The sequence below is a fragment of the Cajanus cajan genome, chromosome 10 (genome assembly GCF_000230855.2).
Source record: "Cajanus cajan strain Asha chromosome 10, NIPB_CcT2T_4, whole genome shotgun sequence".
Taxonomy (NCBI): Eukaryota; Viridiplantae; Streptophyta; class Magnoliopsida; order Fabales; family Fabaceae; genus Cajanus; species Cajanus cajan.
In genome coordinates, this window is record NC_138526.1 from 37,508,850 (window position 1) to 37,530,521 (window position 21,672).

A 21,672-nucleotide genomic window follows, 5' to 3' on the forward strand; every position below is an offset into this window, starting at 1 on the left:
TGTTTTTGTTAAAAAATATGTTGGTAAAATAAATTTTGTTTAGATAATACTAATTAAAAGCACTTTTAGTTGATGGTTTTGAATAAATACTACCAACAAAAAATGAATTTTCAAAAGCAACTCATTTGTTACTTCTAATTCAAACTCAGTTTTGGCTAAATATTGAAGAAAAAATACGACTTTTGAATGCAATCAAATATAATGAAAAACTAAGTTTAGTGGTCTAAAAATATGTTGAAGAAGCCAAAACGACTACTCAAACATATCCTTTCTTGAGAAAGACAAAATTCATTTGGCAATTTCTAATTTTCAAAATTGTAGTATATCATCAGTAAAAAAAAATAAAAAAGTCTTTTGCTCTTAATTTGTTTATACTTAAAAAAAAATAAAAAAAAAACCCTGTACCTCCGCCAGAGTTAAAAAGGTTTTGGCTAACTTGAGAAATGAGAATATCATGTAAAAAATGTGATCATTGTCGTGTATGCAAAAGCAGTCAACAAAGACTTTCATTGACACGGTCAATCGTCAACGAGAAGCGCGTTTACACATTTTGCAAACGTGACAATTATCTACTTCGCATGTGCTATAGGAAAGTCAACCATGTGCATGATTGATGAACTCACTAGCACCACGTCAATGAAAACATTAGTGGAACTATACAAAGTATTGAGTTTAAAAATGCAAAACTCTAGTTCAACATGACCATAAGTTGAACAATACAAAGTATTACGAATTTAAAATGCAAAATTATAGTTGAACATAACGGGACATTGAATTCCACATGAATAGACGAAGCAATCATATGCAAAATAAAACACAAAGCAAGCAACCATAAATATCTAAATGATGGTATGAAAAGCATCGGTGATATGAGTACCTGAAGTTTTACTTGATCAAACAGAACAAAGTCTGTACAAGTTGATAGATACAAGTTCTGGTGCCAACGATAAATGAGTTGGGCAGTATTGACCGTCTATATATGTGCAAGTACATATACAAAATACATATAACAAAATATGAATTCTGTTCAAAAATAAATTATCCAAGGAGGAAGAGAAAGAGATGTTCATTTCATTTCATTTCCTATCCATCCTTCCTTCCAGGAGTCAAAGCTTCTGATTTGCAAATGGGGCAGACATTTTTGACAACCAACCACTTCTTCAAGCAATCTGCATGATATTCATGCTCGCATCGAAGAACTCCAATTTCCTCTTGGTTCTTAAATTCATCCTGCGGAATTTTATATAAATAGTCAAATTAATTAGCACATCAAAGGCAAAACTTGAACACAAAGCTAGACTATGTAACTGAAAATTTGAATGAAACATGTTGCTGTAAGTTCATACCTGACATATTATACAAGAATCTGTTTCCTGGTCATCAGAGGCTTCCTCCTCCAGATTAATAGCAGTAGCACGCATTAAATAAGTTTTTGTCTTCAGTTGAGTTGTAATTGTTTCCTCTGATAAACCAGTGCTTACATTGCCAATCCGCTCACCCAATGCAAGGAGATCCTGTAGCAGTGTAGTGAATTTCAAGTGTAAATTATTTACACTACAACATCAAAACTTTGGTATCCTAGATTTCACATGTCTGCATTAACAAGAAAATACAATGTCAATCTTTGTGTACTTACCTCATAAGACATATCCTCTATGTCCAAGCGCATATCTCTGTGATGGTCAACATAATGGCCCACTTCATCAATTAAAGCAACATCCTACACAAGTTTAATTGATAAGAAACTCTATGCATTTATAATGTAAAGAAAGTATTATTCTTTCTACACAAGGACAATGTTGGGTGTAACTGTAAACTAGTAATTATTAAGAGAAGAGGAAATATTACATCAACTTGCAGGAAGCCCACAGGGGGAAGAGTTCGATGTCCAAGAGTTGTCTCAGGCACAACACCTCTATGAGGTCGGTAAATCCGAAGGCCAGGTTGTGGGGCGGGGCCAACATGCCTAGGACCCATCTCAAAACCAGTCTGTGCTGGGATCGCAACACCGCGTGAAGGATTTGTTGGAAGTCTATATGAAGCTGCATTTACTGCAGCAGGGTGAAAGTTGATATTGTGACCTCTTACTCCTTGCATAGGCAGTGCTGGGTGATGATAATTATGGTGCTGTTGGTTGACAGGAAGAGGATGAGGAAACCTGAGGCCATTTCGGTTCGCAGATGGATCATGGTATCTATGCAAACCCATACTTGCACTCTCTAATGAACTTCCATTAACATTGGGTGCTGGAGAATAATATGGAGAGACAGTCAGACAGACTAAACTCATAACCAACATAACAAATTCAAAGAAAAATATGAGCACTTCATCATAGTTATAAACCCCAAGATCATGGTGCATAGCAGATTGACGCAAAAACACAAGAGCGGTAAAAAGTCATAGGTGTCTAAAACAAAACACACAAGTAAATGACAACAAAAGTCAAAAGAGTTTAAGACAAGAATCATCAATCATTGTCTTCCAAATCCAAGTCATTGTCTTTAAAATTTCGACTACTATTACAGCAGTAGATTTCATTTTTGGACATTGAAATCCCAAAACACCCCTAACTTCTTTGTTCAGAGGGCTTTCTTGGAAACAACATATAGCACCACTATTTGGTCCCTATATAGCATGCTATTTAAAACCCTACGCTTTATTAGGCACTTAAATGACAGCATAGCAGACAGATCATACACAGAAAAAATCTATGCATTTACTCCAATCTTAGATTCAAACTGAGTGTTATTAAATCAAGACTTCATAAATTTATTGCCTGGTTGAAAATATCACATGCAAGAAGCTGTAATTACCAATTTCATGAGGAAACTTGAAAAGAGCTTCTTGTATGTTGTTACAAATTATTCACTTACAGAACATCAGAGTAATGATAGTAAATAGCTGAAAGGAGAAGCACAAATCAAGTAAAGAAGAAAAAAAAAGAAAAAAGAACTTACCTTGTACATAAGGCATAGGAAGAGACTGATTCCAGGGTGTAGTATGACCATCATTATTGTTACTACTCAACTGCTGGTCCAACCAGGGAGGAGCAGCTGGCTGAAAGTGCTGCCCTAAATAGTTTCCATGGATCAAATGATTATGGTCATGCACCATAATAGACTCACCTGCCCGGCTCCATGCACTACCATGTGGTCCTACTTCCACAAGTGAAGGGATGCGGAATGAAAATGATGCATTATCCATCATAGCAACCCCATCAGTGTGTCTTGCATTAGGGGGACCAATTGAAGAGCTAGATGAACCATTAAAATACTGGTGACTTCCTCTAATCCCTTCAGCAGTTTTCCTTTTGTATGGACCTCTAACATCATCCATGTAACCAGAACTTCTCCCAAAATTATCTGAAGAAACTCCAGCAACTGCAAATGTGCTGGAACCTGGCAACTGATCAGAGGCTCTGTGATTTAGAGGCAGGGGGAAAACACCAGTACCAGAAGAAGGATTTATGCCAGAATAATATAAGTTGGTTGCAGCTGGTACACCCATCTCAAGGTTATGTGGAGGCTGAATTCCATTGTATTGCGGAACCCCATACACCCTAGCATTGTCATAAGCATCTGGCAAAAAGTGAGATTCAACATTAGTTGTGTTCCCTGAAGCTCTCACCATTGCATGAATATTATTAGGCTGTGAGATGCTGGTGGTTCCTCTCATAAGGATACAGGGTTCAGAATGATGATAGCCTTGTCTCCGTTGATCAATTTCTGAATCTGTCATTTGTTCCATAATGTAGAGAGTTGTTGATGCAAATCAATCCTATTCCATGCAGAGTGAATAAAACCAGTCAGACACATAAGGGAAATAAAAGCTTAGAACCAAATAGATAAATAACAAAGCAAGCATTTTGCACAAGATAAAACTTGCAGTTTTCAAATTTCTAATATTTCATATCAACATTAGGGAAATTTTCTCAGCACCCTGTGTTTACATACTCCTTCCTTTAATATACCAATACTCACCTTTATATGGTTATTTTCCCGGATAAATTTTCTTTCAAAATTAAAATCAAGAAAATGTTACCAAAAGATTAAAGTTAGTGTGTTTGGACACGCGTCCAATCCACACATTCGCTAATATAATCACAACAATTTCCTTTAATTACAAAGAATCTATATATTGTCGCTTTTGTGGAGGGAGCAAAACAAACACCCAATTAATTGAAAGGGAACAGGCATTACATAAGTAATGAAAATTTATTCTGACATTGGTTAGTAGCTAACCAATCCCTTTGACAAATATGTGAAATAATCATGATACATTCAATGGACATGTAAGATGCAGCCTCATCTTTTCAAGAGATAGAACACTAGTGTATAAACATTCCGAGTCCACAACCAAAAAACACCCACAAAAATATCGTTCCCAGCGGAAAACTAGCCACACCTAATAAAATTCCTTCAGGGGTGTCAACAATGGCCCTGTAAATCAATTAAAATATGTGAAGTATGAAGGCCTATACTCATTAAAATTTGTGAAGTTCAAGTAATGAATTTCAGAACCCCCTATGAATTATAAGAATCATAAAATACATACACGTAAACAAATATAAAATCAACGGACCCAAACATTTAAAACAAAAATTGATTTTTCCTTTCCTTTCTTTAACCATTTTCAAGGGCTGCAAACCGAACAAGAAAGTACTAAACCCACATCATATCATTTTCCCAAATTCATCACCCACCAAACAACACCAAAAAAAACAGATAACTAGCCGTACCTTATTATCATCAAAACAAGAGCTTGCGGCTTCTAAGTATCAGAGATCAATATAACTTACGAAGAACACCCCCAAAATCAACTCTGTTGAAAATTCACAAAAAAGATTAAGTTTTTAAAACTAAAAATTGCAAAAAAGAAAAAAAACAAACAAATTTACAAACGGAAAATGCCAGAAATTAGAATCGCGTGAATGTGATCACAACCCCAGAATGCAAGTTCGTTTCTTTCATCATAAAACAAAAATGGTAATATTTTAACCCTAGATAGCATGAAAAAGGCACGGAACTTGGGCAAAGAAAATTGAGAAATTGATCCTAGGAAAATTGAATTACCAAAGTGACAAACCGAAGGGAGCGATGAATGTTACAATCGGTGATCGAAGGATCGGAGAGGGGAAGAGGAAGGAGGAGAGAGAAAGAGCGCGAGCGGTGAAGAGAGAGAGAGAGGAATGAATATGGAGAAGAGGATCATGTCTTTCATTGGAGAAAATTTCATCTCTTTTTGTAATAACACAAAAAGAAATAAATTTAATACTCTTTTTCCTATTTTTTTAATCTTTATTATCTGTTCTAATAATAAAAGAATAACCTTATTTAATGCCCACATTTGTGTTCACATTGTTTTTACTTATTTTATCTTTAACAATAGCAGCGTATAATTACAAAAATAAAAAATTACTGTCCAATATAAAAAAGTTATTAAATAAAAATATATTTTTTTCTTTTAATGCGAGCACAAAGTATTTTATTTTATTGCTTTTCAGAAATTAATTTTGATTATAGTACTTTTTACTAATAGCATAATTAAAAAAAAGTGGTTTCCTTGATAATAATTATTGTTGCAATTATATGGGGGGGCAATGAAAAACAGATTAGGGATTATAAGTAAAAATTAACTTATATTAGTTTTCAGAAAAATATATATTATTTTTGTTTATAAAAGATATTTTGTGTGATTGGCTACTTATTTATCATGATTTTCTTTATCTAGACAAACTATCAATGGTAGATTTATTTTTTACCAAGTGAACGTGATTTTTAAGATTAGAAATATGTATCCAAATGCATGTGAAATATATGAGTTAATTTTAATTTATGTAAAAAATTAATAAATTAATATATTTTTAGTTATTTTTTAAATAAAGTAATGTTCATTTTTAATCTCTCAAAAAAGTTGTACTTTTTAAGTCTCCCAGTTACGGAAATTCATCGTACAATCATACATCCTTGTTTTTATAAATGAAAGAGCAAACGTAAACGATTTTTCAGGAAGGGCAATTCAGGAAAGACAATGACTACATTTAATACATTTTAATACATCTCTTTTTTTTTTTTTACTATAATTATTTATTAAAAATATTGAAATCTAGAAGGAAAAATAGCATCTATTAGTATTTGATTTTCCGTTGAAATACTCGGGTATATATGTTCAAAAAGTAAAATATTTAAAATTTTCTTGTTTAATTTTTCATTTAATCCAATAATAAACTAAATTTTGTTTTTTGAAATTCAACTTGAAATAAAAGGAAACGAAGAGATATTTTTCCGATTTTAGTTTTCAAAATTAAAATCATTCAAACTTAAATTTCTAACTTTTAATTTAAACATTGACTAAATTAATGTCTCTTTTGCGTTTCAGAAAAATTAACGTCGTTTTTATTTATCTTACGTGGGTTTCTTCAACCAATAGACATAGTGATTTGACATGCAAGGCAAGTAACTAATGCAGACATTGTTTAATTAAACTTCTTTTTCTTCTGACAAAGAAAAACGTCTTTAATCTTTGTAATAGTACTTGCTAAACCTATTATTACTTTTTGTTATGAATATATGAGCCAATGAGGCAGTATTTTCTTTTTCAAAAAAGAAAAAAAAATGAAAGTAATTAAATTGATGACAGTAGACCTAGGACGAAGTGGGTGGTTACCTAAGAAAGCTGGGTTTTCGTTTTTAATGTGATTATGAAAGCTAAATAAATATGGTAATAATTTGAAAATTAGACTAGTTTGTTGGTTTTATGAAAAGGGTAGCTAAAAGAGAAATGAGAAAATTTATCACATCCAAATAATGTGTAGATAATAAGGTACGTAATAATTCATCAACTAAATTCTTGCAAATTTGACTTCCTAATTCCTATTGTGGCTTTAAATAGGTTTGTTTTTGTTAAACTATCCAAAGTACTATACCACTCACCTCACAACCAACTTTACCAATGAAACTATAAAAAAATGCTAGTTGCTATCTCATGTAATATGCATGATTAAAAATTGTCATAAGTGAAGCATTTAATTTTCTAATTACATCAAATTGATAATGATACTACTATTTGTTTGCTTATGTTTCGAAATTATTTTTAAATATCGTAAGAAACTGGCTATGGCCCTCAAGACGAGATTAGGTATTTTAGGTTTCCAATCCAATCATGCAGTGTGGCATGGCCGTGATAAACACACACCCACTTCCTATATTATAAACCAAAAACATGTTTTTTTTTTAATGTTTAGGATGATGTTTTGTTTTTCTATATATGATGTCATTTTCTATAAATTTGTATTTTGTCATGTTAACTAAAATAAAAGAATATGTATTATTTTTTTATCGAACTGTTATGTGACGTTAAAATCGTGAAACTTTGGTGTGGGATGAAGAAATAGTGGCCACAAAAAGGTAGGTGTCCTTGATGGTTAGAACACATCATGTAATCAAATCAAATATATAAGGGATGGGTGAAAAGTATAGCATAAGTGCCAAAGTATATTCTTTCTCTATCTTTTTTATTTTGGTTATATATTTTTTTTTTCTAATGACACGTGGAAAGATGACACAAACATTTTGAAGTGGGTCCTATCTCCCCCAGCCGCAAACAAATGATTAACGTGGGTATTCTCTTTCTTCTCGTGTCCCTACAAAGTTTTTTCATTTCTTTTTCTTTGAATTTTTTGTGGATAGTGTGTGTTCATGATGGTGGACGTGGTGCTGGTGAAGCTTCATGCCCTTGGTTGAAGATGGTGGAAGAAAGGGTGATTGTTTTATTTTTTTTTATTAATGGAACCTTGAATTCTCATGCATGTATATATTAGACGAGTTTAGTGGTTTTGATTCATTGTTGTTTGAAATATATGAAACTTTTGTTTCAATTGTTCGTTGCTTTGTTCCTTTGTTTTGTTTCAATTTTTTTGTTACAATAATTCATTATTCTCACTTTGTCCTAAACTACCGTCGTCACATCCCATGTGCGCCCAAGGACTATATACAATTCTCAATACCAGAAACTTTTTTTATTATATTCTATTATAATATTATTAGTATTATCGTTACTTATTCTAACGTTTTATATATACATAAGAATAAGAAATACTAATGCAGTTTTGTTGTCCGGAAGCAATGTAATAATTAAGTAGTACAGTAACATAGTATGTCTTGAAATGAAATTTCATTTTCTCAATTTGTAATTTAACAGCATTTGAAATACAAAAATGTTTTCATGTTATTTCATATTGTTTGACACGCGAATTAAGATGAAATAAAATAATGATAGCTTTTATTGTATTTACATAGTTTTGTATAAAATGAAAACGTGTATGAACGCTAGTGGATATGATGAAGCAATCGGAATGAGCATGAATACAAATGTTAAAAAAGGCAAAACGTTCCTTATTCTAAAAAAAGAAGAAGAAAAAAGGTACCCAAAAAAATTACTTTCATGTTTCTTGTTAGCATGGCCAATTATCATTTACCAGAAAAGCCACAAGTAAAATCCTGAATTAATCCAAATTTGGCAAATTTTGTTCTTGATCGCTGCAGAAAGACAAAACCGAGTTATTGGAATAACCTTAATACAACTTGTTTAATTAATTGTTTTCCTTAAACAGAAGATTACAAGTCTGTGCATCTAGCTAGGTTCTCTCTTACAAGTTATTTCTGAATAGATTCCCACATTCTAAATGAAAGTATAAAATATATAAAATAAATAAATACCATTTTGAGGTTGTTCTACAATTCATTACTTCGCCCTTAAATCTCTTATTGCAACCAATAGAATAGAAAGATTCCTGCGGCAACATGCAAGTATGCATGTCTTCCATATGTTTAGTAATTACAAAAAGTTGCTAAATGATGCAAAATTAAAATACAGGTAGAGATACAACAAAGTATATTCCTAGCATAAGCTCAAAGAAATACCAAACCTTGAATTCCCATTGAAACAAATTTACATCATTTTTATTCTTCTTTTTTTTCTTTTCAAAAGGTACATGCACTTTTACATCATATAAATATATAGGATTCTCAGCCAAATTACATTCCCTTCGCATCAAAACAACAGTGACACAATGCCAAGCTCTCTTTGACAACAGTTCTAGTGCTAGTCCAACAGAGTGAGAGAGCATACAAACAGTGAAAAGACTTCTATCATAAAAGGGTGAGAAGAGCGAAGACAGTTATTATCATATCAAATCATAACATGTTCATCATAAAATTTCATGTAATATGATTTCTTGACAACTAATTTTAATTTTATATCAAAATTAAACTATTATCGTGTAATCGTTAAATAACTTTTAATTTGAATTAGTCACTTATATTTATATATGAGAAAATAAATCATGCATTATCATTTAATTATAAACTATGGTCTGTATGATAAATTTGTTCATTTTTATAATAAATAGAGAATTGAACATCAACACAACGTGTGTGATAATAAAATATTTATAGCTATATAATGCTAACTCATTATACTATTAATACATAACCATCAGACTCTATGATTTGGTACATGAAAACAGTGAAAGAAGCATCACAACGTTCACGTACATCAGAAGTGTAGAGCTGATATGGTAAAATAATTATTTTTAGCAGCGTTCACTTCTTCCCCTTTGAAGCAACCAGTGTCTTCTGTTGACAAAACGGTGTGTTAAGCATTCTTGAGCAATATATCACACACTGGTGTACCATGCATGTAGTGTTGATTAAAGCATGCAAAAGCAACTTTGAAATTTGCTCCTTTGCCATAACAAAGTCAGAACCACAAGTTGAGCTATGTTACAAACGTGAGACAGACATTAGTTTGATCGAGGATGATTGTGATTTGTGATTAGGGTTGACCCTTAAAAACTGAACAAAATATGAAAATATAATCCTAGGCCAGATAGCTAGTTCGATTCATATCGTTTTACTATTTCTTTGATATTTTTTAGCTAGTTATTACATCAATTGTGTATATTTCGTTTTTCACTTTTTTTTAATATTTTTTAATATTAGGGTTGATTTCATAGAATTTTTTAAAAAAATTAAGGTATTTTTAATTATTTAATTTTTTTATAAATATATATTAGTGAATATGTAGGAATGTGCAAAAAATCAAAATTGATCTGAACCGATTCATAACCGATCCAATCCGTATTAAAAAATTCGATCCATTTTGAAAAAAAATCCAAATTGATCCACTTTATAAAACTGGTTCAATTATCCGATCCATTTTTACAAAGTGGGTCGGTCCAGTTCGTTTGATTTTAAAAAAAAAATCAATCCATATATGAGTAAAAAATAGATAACCGCACCACACTGAACCGATCCAATTTCTAAAAAATCAATCCATATTTAAAAAAAAAAAACTAAACCGATCTACTTTATAAAAAACGGATCAATTAACCGATCCACTCTTATAAAATGGATCGGTTTGATTCAATTTGGATTTTTCAAAAACCCGATCTATAAACACCCTTATGAATATGTACATATATAAATATTTCAAAGATATATTAATATAGTTATGAATATTGATATATATTTAAAGTCTAAAAACCTATTTTGGTCCCTTATAATAATTGTTTGTTTCAATTTAGTCCCATTTTTATTTTTTGTCTCAATTTGGTCCCTAATAAATTAATTGGTCTCAATTTGGTCCCTAATAAATTAATCGGTTTCAATTTGGGACTCCCGTCCAAATTATTTAAACGGAGTTAACTGTGTGGCCACGTGGATGCCACGTAGATGCATAGGTGGATGCCACGTGGATGCCAATTTTTTTGAAAACACCTGGAACCAGAACGACCCGTTCTGAAACCAGAACGGGCCGTTCTGGTTACACTTTTGGTGTGCTAATTTTGCATCCGGAACGGCCCGTTCCAGGTGCAAAATTTACAAACTAAAAGTGCAACCAGAACGGGCCGTTCTGGTTCCAGACTGCTAAGCATAAAAGATCAATGATTATGGTTCACAGTTGTGAATCATGGAAGGAAAAAGACTCAAGGTACAAAGCATTTCAAACACTGAATTTGGTAATATTGTCAATGAAAATTGATAACTTCAATTGTTAAACAGTTAGGCTATACAGTGTATTATTAAGGACAATGCAATGTATCACTAAAGACAATGGTAGCAGATTTTATTTCATTTGAAACTATAGTGAACCACTTACTACCAAATTGACACTATACAGTAAATGATGAAATAACATAGTATTTTTTCTTGAAGTCATTAACGATGTGCCCCAACAATAACAACCTGTTCTTGAAGAGGTAGAACCTGAAGTAAAGGAAGAGGATACATAGGACTAACATTTCACCACAATCATATGCAGGGACATATTTAAGTTAATCATAGTGGGGACACTTGCTCCCACTAAAATTTTTTTCATTCTTTTTTTTATATATAAAATATTAATAATTTTATAAAATATATATTATTAATTATATTTTAATTATGTTGTTATATCTAATATAATAAATATATTAATATTTTTTTATATTTTATTTTATTGTTTAACTATTTTTTATTTGTTGGTAAAATTATCTTCATTTTTAATGAAGAAAAAATTTACTTACTTCAAGAGTAAGTCTTGATAGATTTATTTTATTTAATAATTAATGTTCTATATCAAATTTTTAAGAATTTAATTGTTAAATTAAAATATTTTTCATGTATAGATCAAATTTATAAAATTTTTAAGAAAATTAAAAATCATATGATACTTCGTTAAATTAATTCAAATTAACATATAAAATATTTTTATTTTAAATGAATGTAAAAATTTAGAGTACACTAAAAGAAAATAAATAAATAATTTTATTATATTTATCCTATTAATTTTTATCATTTTATTCCTCTAATTTTAAATAAGTTACAAAAAATTATAAAGTGACACTTAAATATTTCTTCAGATAGAAAGAGAAAAAGAAAAAATTATTACTCTATTTATAAGACAATTGTATTTTATAAAAATAAATAATTTTAAAATTTTTACCATAAAAAAATATTTTCAAAATTATTATATTTTTTTAATAAAATTAATAAAGAATATTTTATTCTCAGTCTTGGTTCTGGTTCTAGGTGTTTTCACAAAATTTGGCGTCCACGTGGTATCCACGTATGCATCTATGTGACATCCACATGGCCAACAGTTAACTTCGTTTAAATAATTTGGACGGAAGTCCTAAATTAAAACCAATTAACTTAGGAGGGACCAAATTGAGACCAAAAATAAAAGTGAGACTAAATTGAAACAAACAATTATTATAAGGGACCAAAATAGGTTTTTAGCCATATTTAAATAATTTTTTATAAGTTAATCATCCATATACTGTCAATGTAAAGTTTTTTATACTGACAACCAATCATATTTTTTAAATTATTTTATTTTATTTTTATTTAATTAAATGAACAAATAACATGACACTATTAAGAGATATGATTGATTGCCAGTGTAAAAATATTTTACACTGACAATATATAGATGATTAACTCATTTTTTATTGACATATATATTGTATTATTTAATTTACTTACGCTTCTATTCTTAATCATGTGTCTGGAAAGTTAAATTTAGTAGACACACTCAATTTATCATTACCGGATACAACCAATGATGAAATGGCATACCATTAAAAATAAATAAACAAAATAAAAAATTAATTTTGATAGGTATCGATCAAAATTGACTAATATTGATATGTAAAAATTGTCTTCAAAAAATAAAATTTTGTAAGTAAATGTTGATTTTATATTAATCGCAAAATGTCTACATGTCTATCATGTAAGTTTTGTAATAACAATTTTTTAGATTTCATCTCAATAAAACAACTATAAGTATAAGTAATTGAATTTTTTTTTTTGTCTATGAATATAAGTTGCCTAATATCTCAAAATTTACAATTAAAAATTAATTTGTACTTATAAGACGTAGTTTCATTAATCAAACATCACTTTTCATAGATAAAAATCAAACTCGGCTTTTGCAGACTTTACAACCAATGGTAGGTCTTAAGAGAATATTTTGAGGAGGAAAAAATATTTAAATATGTATAACTTAAATTATTTATAATATAATATATAAAAAAAAATAACTATTTAATAGGGAAAAAATAATTTGGGGGTCATAACTGCGTTCCGCTTCTTAGAAGCTCGGCCACTGCTTACAACCATTAAAGAAAAAAGGCTTAATTTAATTGAGTTTTACTTCCACTAAATATGTATAGATAAGAGAAGTAATATTTTATTTTACCTACTGTTATATATGTTTATAAAAACAAAACATCTATATTTTTCTAGTAAAAAAAACATTTTATACATATATACGTCCCATATGTCACAAACATGGAAATAAAAAAAAATTTATGGGTTGAATTTATTTTGTTTTTAATTGTTAACATTAAATATTAATGAAGAGAAATCTTGAAATCAGTTTCTAATAAGGACAAAATCAGAGTTGGAAAATAGCATAGGGAAAATTGTCTTGGCATCGATTTTAGCTAAGTTTTTATTTAATATATTTTCATATGAAAACAACAAAGGTGTGTTTGGTTTACATTAAATATATCTAGACTTAATTAATTTCATTGTATCTAAAACGATCAAAAGTATGTTTGACTATTAAAAAAATTGATTTCAAAATATGAAAAATTGAAAATTCATATTTACTTGAAAGTAATTATTAGTAATTTTCTATCAAACAAAATTAATTTTTGAGATTTTATCTACCTATATTTATAATTATTGTTAGTCAAGTAGCCTCGTATAACTTAAGAGGGGGTGAATTAAGTTATCTAATTTTTCTTCTCTTTTTAAGTTTTTCTAACTTCTTTCTTATAAATTCAATATCATAAACAATTTGAATGTAATGGTGCAAAAACTTCACAATCAAAATTAAAAGTATAGGGAAAGAGAATTGCAAACTTGATTTTATACTGGTTCGGCCAACCTTGCCTACATCCAGTCCTCAAGTCTCCCACGTGAGATTTTTCACTATGCTTGTAACCTTTACAAGACTCAAATTCTCCAACACTTAGGAATTCCCTTTCCTTGTGTTGAGAATCACAGACCACCAAGGAGAACAACACTTTCTCCTTTACAGATCAATAGATGAAATGAATGAAGTAGAACAACTCTCTTTTAAGAGTGGATTTTACACTTTCTTGATCTAGTAGAACTCTTTAGATAATATTTGCAAATGATTTTGGCCAAGTGATTGTAAAGATAATTTTTCACAATTGAGTTCGTAACCTTTTTCTGAAAAATTATTGGCATTTATAGATGTTTGTTTCATAGGTCATGACTTTTCATGAAGAGTTGTGACTTTCTAAAATTTTTCAGAAAATAGGCTCTGGTAATCGATTACAAGACTTGGTAATCGATTACAACGGTTAAAGTTCAAAATGATTGAAACGTTGTAAAATTTAAATTCAAATTTTGAAGTTTATATCTTCTGGTAATCGATTACAGGCAATGGGTAATCGATTACCAGAGCACGTTTTAATAAGTCAATTTTGAACATATGAGTTTCCATCCTCTGGTAATCGATTACATGTACTGGTAATCGATTACCAGACTGTTAAAACTTAAGATTAGAAAAACTTCTATTTTCAAAATCTTATTTTAAAAAATTATATTTGGGTTTTCTTTGAAATTCTTTATTTTAAATGACCAAGAACTTTATGCAATATTTCTAAAGATTTCTGTTTACATATTAAGCTAGGTTGACAAGACTTATCTAAAATATTTTGAGATTTTTGTTTCTTGATCACCTTGCTTTAACTTGACCTCTTGTTTTCTTTAACTTCTCTGGCATCATCAAAATGTTTTACATACGATCTTCCACATTCTCCCCCTTTTTGATGATGACAACATATTGTAGATGGAAAGAAACATAAAACAGTGTATATCGATCACTCCCCCTTAGTCTCTCCCTTAATAAATCATTGTTTGATGTAAATTTTATTTTATATAAAAAAAATTGAATTCAAATGGACAGTTGTAGTGATCAGATTAATTTGTTCAAATCAAAATATTCAAATTTTGATCAGCAATAAATTGTCCCTTTTTCTTCTTTCCTTTCCTCTCCCCCTTTGGCAACATCAAAAGGAATGAGACAATAAATAAAAAATAGAATAAGAGAAACAAACACCATTCAGAAAAAAAAAGTAAAATATGTCCTAATAGCAAAATAGTCAGAGTCAAGCAAGCAGAATTACCCTAGAACATACTAATCAAAAGTTCAGAAATTGACTAAAAATAGCCCAAAACATAAGGTAAACTAAGAGAACAACTATCAGAAACACAGTCAACTAGCTACTCGGAAGGGTGTCTAAGAGATTTTACTTCCTCCTCAAGACGAGTCATGCGAGTGTCAAGAGAATCAAAACGTTCACCAACATAGAACCGGAGATCTCTAATTTCATTGAGAACATCCGAGAGAAGTGCTGATGAAGGATCTTGAGGAGGTGGTGACGGAGTTCTATCATCAGTGTCTACTGCTTGAAAATCCCGCTTCCTGACCCAGGTGTTTTCCAGTGTTTTCTTGTACCCAAAGGAAGCAATTGCATTTGCCCCAATCTCAAAGACCCTCTTAACTGGAACCCATGTTTCATCTTCCAGAGGAACTTTAAAATGTTCCAAAATAGTAGTTACAAAATGTGGGTATGGAAGAGAAGCATTAACCCGCAAGGCCTTGTCGCAACCCGAAAATTTCCGATCTCGCGACTAATGGTTTTGACATCCTTTTAAAAAATCTCATCAATTAAGGAATGCCCGGACACCATACTAATCCTTAATTAATGATTTTGAAAATAAGTTCTATGGAGTCGCCACCAATGTTTTACTCAAAATATTGGAAAAAGAAAAGGTTTTTAAAAGTCCAATAATGGTCTTGATAACCAAAATTGGGTTCGGGGGTCGGTTACGTGTAGGGAAGGTATTAAGCACCCCTACAACGCCCTAAATCGGTACCCTATGATGAAGATAACGTAATAAGAATTAATAATTAAAATATTTAATCCCCTTTATTAATAATTATTTACATCCTTAAAATTTAAATTATGCAATTAATCCTAAAATGTCTACATGATTATTTTTATTATAAATAATATTTATTAAAAATAAGAAATAAAATAATATGGCCGTTGTGGGTTAAATTTGTAACTGGAACGACCCGTTCTGAAATTGGAACGGCGCGTTCCAGAGACATAATTAACACATACTTGTCGCCACCGGCCCGAAACGAGCTTTCGGCATTCGCGATGGATGGTTGGACTCTTTTATTTGTTTAAAAATATGGATTGCTAGAATGACTTATTCTCAAACTGAGACATTGTCAAACGAGCAATTTTATTAAAAGGCTCACCAATCCATGTTAATCCCAAGCGGGACCCTCCATGGATTAGCGGTTTTCATAAAAAGGAAGGGTTCATGGAGTCGCCACCAATGTTTTACTCAAAACATTGGAAAAAGAAGTTTAAGGCAATCGATTCAAAAATCGACTTCGGCCATGACAACCAGAGTCGGGTAAGGGAGTCGGTTACGCGTGGGGAAGGTGTTAGCACCCCACAGCGCCCCTTTCGGGTTCCCTATGACAGATTATTTCTAAAAATAATAGTGCGAAATTACTAAATTACCCCTATTTATTCTAAAAAATTATAACTTAACTATCTACATGATGACAGTTAAATATACACACAGAAAGCAGTAAAAGGAAGGTCTTAAGAAGAAACCTTTGAAGCGTGCTTTTATATTCAAGTAAAACTAGGAAGCTTTTTGGCGTTCCCTCGCTCTACAAGCCCGCTCGCTCCCTCCTAGAAAATTTTAACTATGGAAATCCGGAGGATTTCCCTTCGACTCAGTTCGAGACTCAAGCAAAAAGCTCAGAACTCGAGAACTTTGTCGGATCAACTCTCCGAGTGATTTCTAGGCAGAGCACTGCTCAAAAAAACCCAGAATACTCAAGAAGAGGGTTAAAACTCAGTGTAAAAGTGTCAAATGACGTCCAATTGACGTCATATTTATAGGGATGAGGCGCAGTACGGCCTCTGGGGGTCAATACGGCCCGTATTGAGTTTTTGAACTACAATACGGCCGTATTGAATTCAGTACGGCCGTATTGAATTCAGTACGGCCGTATTGAAGTTCAAAAAACCTCAATACGGCCGTATTGAGTTCAGTGCGGCCGTAGTGAACTTCAATCCGGCCGTATTGAGTTCAGTGCGGCCGTAGTGAACTTCAATCCGGCCGTATTGAGTTCAGTGCGGCCGTATTGTAGTTCAAAATGTTCAATACGGCCGTACTGAACTTTTGGGAGGCTGTATTGGGCTTCATTCCCTCCACTTCCTTATTTTGAGCTTATTACAAGACCTCTAGACCTACAGAGAATCCTCCTAGGGCCTTCCATGAGTCCTTCTGGCTGACTTTCCTTCAGTCCTCAAGAGTCTTCAAGCTTTATTTCCGACCCGGACAATTTTAGGGGTCTACAGTTGCCCCCCCTTTACTTAGTCGGACGGCCTTTTGGTGTACCGGCTGACAAGTAAAGGAGTTGACCCAATTGTCCGGGTGATGTGCCAACCTTCTGACTTGTAGCGTCTTCCGGTGGAAAATTGTTGAGTAGCCTCTCCAGGTTGTTGCATACCTCGGCGCTTCTGACAACCTCGGTAGCTAAGTTTACCCTCTCCAGGGTCAACTTCACTCGACGCCCGAGCCGGAAGTTGAACACCAACGTGCCTCTGACGACGCTGATGGTTGAGTACTGTCTCTCCAGACCTTGAGTACCGTCTCTCCAGACTTTGAGTACCGTCTCTCCAGACTTTGAGTACCGTCTCTCCAGACCTTGAGTACCGTCTCTCCAGACTCTGAGTACCGTCTCTCCAGACTCTGAGTACCGTCTCTCCAGACTCTGAGTACCGTCTCTCCAGACTTTGAGTACCGTCTCTCCAGACTTTGAGTACCGTCTCTCCAGACTTTGAGTACCGTCTCTCCAGACTCTGAGTACCGTCTCTCCAGACTTTGAGTATCGTCTCTCCAGACTCTTTGTACCGTCTCTCCAGACTCTGAGTACCGTCTCTCCAGACTTTGAGTACCGTCTCTCCAGACTCTGAGTACCGTCTCTCCAGACTTTGAGTATCGTCTCTCCAGACTCTGAGTACCGTCTCTCCAGACTCTGAGTACCGTCTCTCCAGACTCTGAGTACCGTCTCTCCAGACTCTGAGTACCGTCTCTCCAGACTTTGAGTACCGTCTCTCTAGACTTTGAGTACCGTCTCTCCAGACTCTGAGTACCGTCTCTCCAGACTCTGAGTACCGTCTCTCCAGACTTTGAGTACCGTCTCTCCAGACTTTGAGTACCATCTCTCCAGACTTTGAGTACCGTCTCTCCAGACTCTGAGTATCGTCTCTCCAGACTCTGAGTACCGTCTCTCCAGACTTTGAGTACCGTCTCTCCAGACTTTGAGTACCGTCTCTCCAGACTTTGAGTACCGTCTCTCCAGACTTTGAGTACCGTCTCTCCAGACTTTGAGTACCGTCTCTCCAGACTTTGCTTCGGTTGTCTCTGACGACCTAGGCAACTGAGTTTGCCCTCTCCAGGGTCTGTGTCCGTGTCTTCTGATCACTTCGGCAATGCGAGTTTACCCTCTCCAGGGATCTGAGATGATTTTTTGTCTCCACAGTCCACTATGCTGCTTCGATGGTTTTTCTGATTTTGTGCCACTGAGGGCTGGATAACGCAGGGATCCGTCTAGGGGATGTGCAGTCATTCATAGGTTCTTGTGCCCCAACTTGCATTTGCATAGTTGGTACCCATGGGGAATTTCTGACTCCTTGGGGTGCAGACACAGATGCTCTTCTTGAATTGAGCGATGCCTTATGTTTGGCTGACGTCCTTTGACGTTGGTGGAGTATCCCGGTTATCCTTATTCGGGTATCTCTTTTGGATTTTCTGATTTTTGCTGCCTCTGTGTAGGCTGTTATCCGCTGTGGGATTCTGTCATTCAATTCTTGACTGGCCTCTTCTGTTAGGCAAATCATCTTGATGTTCGGTGTTTTGGCTGGATGCCGAATTCCGCTTGGGGAATATTTATTGATATTTTTTATTTTTCTCCTTTTGTAGGGGTGCCTCTTGAGTAGGCGACTGGGGATTTGGGGATCTTATGTATCCCAGAGTATTATTTAGGAAGCCTCTGCAGGCTTAGCCTCACTCAGCGCTTGAGTCAGAGAGCTATCTTCCACTGAGGAAGTTTCAAGTCCTTTGACTGAATATTTTGCTTGGATGATCGCGCTTCCATTGGGGATTTTGACGATCTTGCTTTGATAGCTCTCGCTGGGGATTTGTTCCATGAGCTTAAGCTGAGGTTTCTTTGGGGAATATTATTTCTGCGAGCCTCTCCAGGCTCAGTTATTCTGAGAGAGTATTATTTCGGCGAGCCTCTCCAGGCTCAATTATTCTAAGAGGGAGTATTGTTTCTGCAAGCCTCTCCAGGCTCAATTATTCTGAGAGAGTATTATTTCGGCGAGCCTCTCCAGGCTCAATTATTCTGAAGGAGTATTATTTCGGCAAGCCTCTCCAGGCTCAGTTATTCTGAAGGAGTATTATTTCGGCAAGTCTCTCCAGGCTCAGTTATTCTGTATGAAGAAGGAGTATTATTTCGGCAAGCCTCTCCAGGCTCAGTTATTTCTGAGAGAGTATTATTTCGGCAAGCCTCTCCAGGCTCAGTTATTCTGTACAATTTGTTGGGTTTTCTGTATTTTGCCTTTTTTTGTTGATTTTTGGCTTTTTCTGTATTTTGCCTTTTTTGTCGATTTTTTGGCTTTTTTTTGTATTTTTGCCTTTTTGTCGTTTTTTTTGGCCTTTGTTGACTGCTGTCATACACAAGCAATTTTCTATTTTTTCTATTTTATGCAATTGCCTCATGATAAGGTCTTTGAATGTGCAACTAATGTGTGTGTGATGCACAAAAATGCAAGTTAATTTTGTTGATGTTTTTTTTAGAAAATGAATGGCTCTCCCTATCCTCTTCTTCTTTGGAGGAGTTTCTGTCATAGACGCGAGGGAGGATTTTTGTGAGCCTTTTATGCAGGAGATTACGGATTTTATAGGAACCCCTCCAATTTTCTTTATTGACTGATTATTAAAGGAATTTCGTACAATTTTTATGAAATACCAATTTTAGAGGCATAATCACATGGTCAAGAGAGAAGAGAAAATGAATAGATATTTTATTGATATTCACAAGTGTTTTTATAGAAAGATATACAGAAGGAATTTCTGAAGAATGGCTGGCCAGGGTAGGCTATATACATTGGGCTTAACAATTATATCTGTAATTGTTGCTCTTTACATTCCCCTAGTTGCTTCGGGTGAGATGCCTGAGCCAGGAGTGTAGATGCTGCAAGACGCTTGCTTCTAGAAGATAATCACTTGAGCCGCCTTTCGGTTTTCGATTCAAGTGATCGTTGCTTGCTTTGTTTTTGTATCTTATTCTTTTGCCCCTAATTTTTGCCTAGGACATATCCTAGCGGGGATAAATTCGCCTTTGTTTTGCCTAGTACCCTTGTACTGGCGGGCTTTTTATTTTGCCCTAACTTTTGCCTAGGACGCCCTTTTTGGGTTTTCATCCTAGCGGGCCTATGCAAGCAATGTCTTCAAGCATAGTACTTCTTTACCACGTCAGCGTTGACTGGGTATCGAAGTTCTTTTCCATCCATGTCTGTGAGGATCAAAGCTCCTCCTGAGAAGGCTCGTTTTTCCACGTATGGTCCTCCGTGATTTGGGGCACACTTTCCGATTTTGTCCTTTTGAGTTGGTAGCAATTTCTTCATTACCAACTCTCCCTCATGGTAGACTCGAGGGTGGACTTTCTTGTCAAAAGCCTTTTTGATCTTCCTCTGATAGGCTTGACCATGGCATATGGCGTTCAGCCGTTTTTCTTCAATGAGGTTCAACTGGTCATACCGGCTTTGAACCCATTCTGCTTTGGAAAGTTTTGCTTCCATGATTACCCTTAGGGAAGGTATTTCGACTTCGACGGGTAGCACTGCCTCCATCCCATAGACGAGGGAGAATGGAGTAGCTCTTGTAGATGTGGGTACAGAAGTCCTATAACCATGGAAAGCGAAGGGTAACATCTCGTGCCAGTCTTTAAATGAGACAACCATCTTTTGCACTATTTTCTTGATGTTCTTATTGGTTGCCTCGACTGCCCCATTCATCTTTGGCCGATATGGGGAAGAGTTATGGTGTTGGATCTTGAATTCTTGGCACAGTTCTTCCACCATTTTATTATTCAAATTAGATCCATTTTCAGTGATGATTTATTTCTCCATGCTTCCACTAGATTATTCTAAAATCTTTTGGGACAAGAGAGAAGAGAAAGGAAAGATATTTTTGTTCTGAAGTTTGTGTTTTAGAGAGGATTTATTTTTCAAAAATGGTTTTTGTAAGAATGGATGGCCAAGGTAGGCTTATGTGTTTAGGCTTGTTTGATTAAACACTTATGAAGTTAAAAAGTCGTGTTGTGATTCGACAACTTGGATAGCTTCCCTTGAACCTTTCTTGAATTCGGCTCGTGGTACCATCATGGATTTCTTTTTTTTTTTTTTTTTTTTTTGATTGTCCTTATTTTTGCCTGAAACACCCTTTTGTGGTGTTTTAGCGGACTTTTGTTTTTTTTGTTTAT

At 33.8% G+C, this 21,672-nt stretch overlaps 1 protein-coding gene across 2 annotated transcripts; it reads right to left on the bottom strand.

Annotated features, from left to right (window-relative positions):
* Positions 1–865: 865 nt before the first annotated feature.
* LOC109793959 (putative E3 ubiquitin-protein ligase ZFP1) lies at positions 866–5,233 on the bottom strand. Of its 2 annotated transcripts, XM_020353432.1 has the most exons (7): positions 5,073–5,233; positions 4,739–4,821; positions 2,958–3,777; positions 1,849–2,246; positions 1,637–1,720; positions 1,347–1,514; positions 866–1,230 (listed from the first exon to the last, which is right to left on the bottom strand). In XM_020353432.1, exons 3-7 carry the CDS (start codon positions 3,745–3,747, stop codon positions 1,084–1,086), a joined length of 1,587 nt encoding a protein of 528 aa, XP_020209021.1. In that variant the 5' UTR covers positions 3,748–3,777; positions 4,739–4,821; positions 5,073–5,233; the 3' UTR covers positions 866–1,083. The 2 variants fall into 2 exon arrangements, with proteins under 2 accessions (XP_020209021.1, XP_020209022.1); XM_020353433.3 differs by lacking the exon at positions 4,739–4,821 and having other exon boundaries at positions 5,073–5,231.
* Between the last annotated feature and the right edge of the window lie 16,439 nt (positions 5,234–21,672).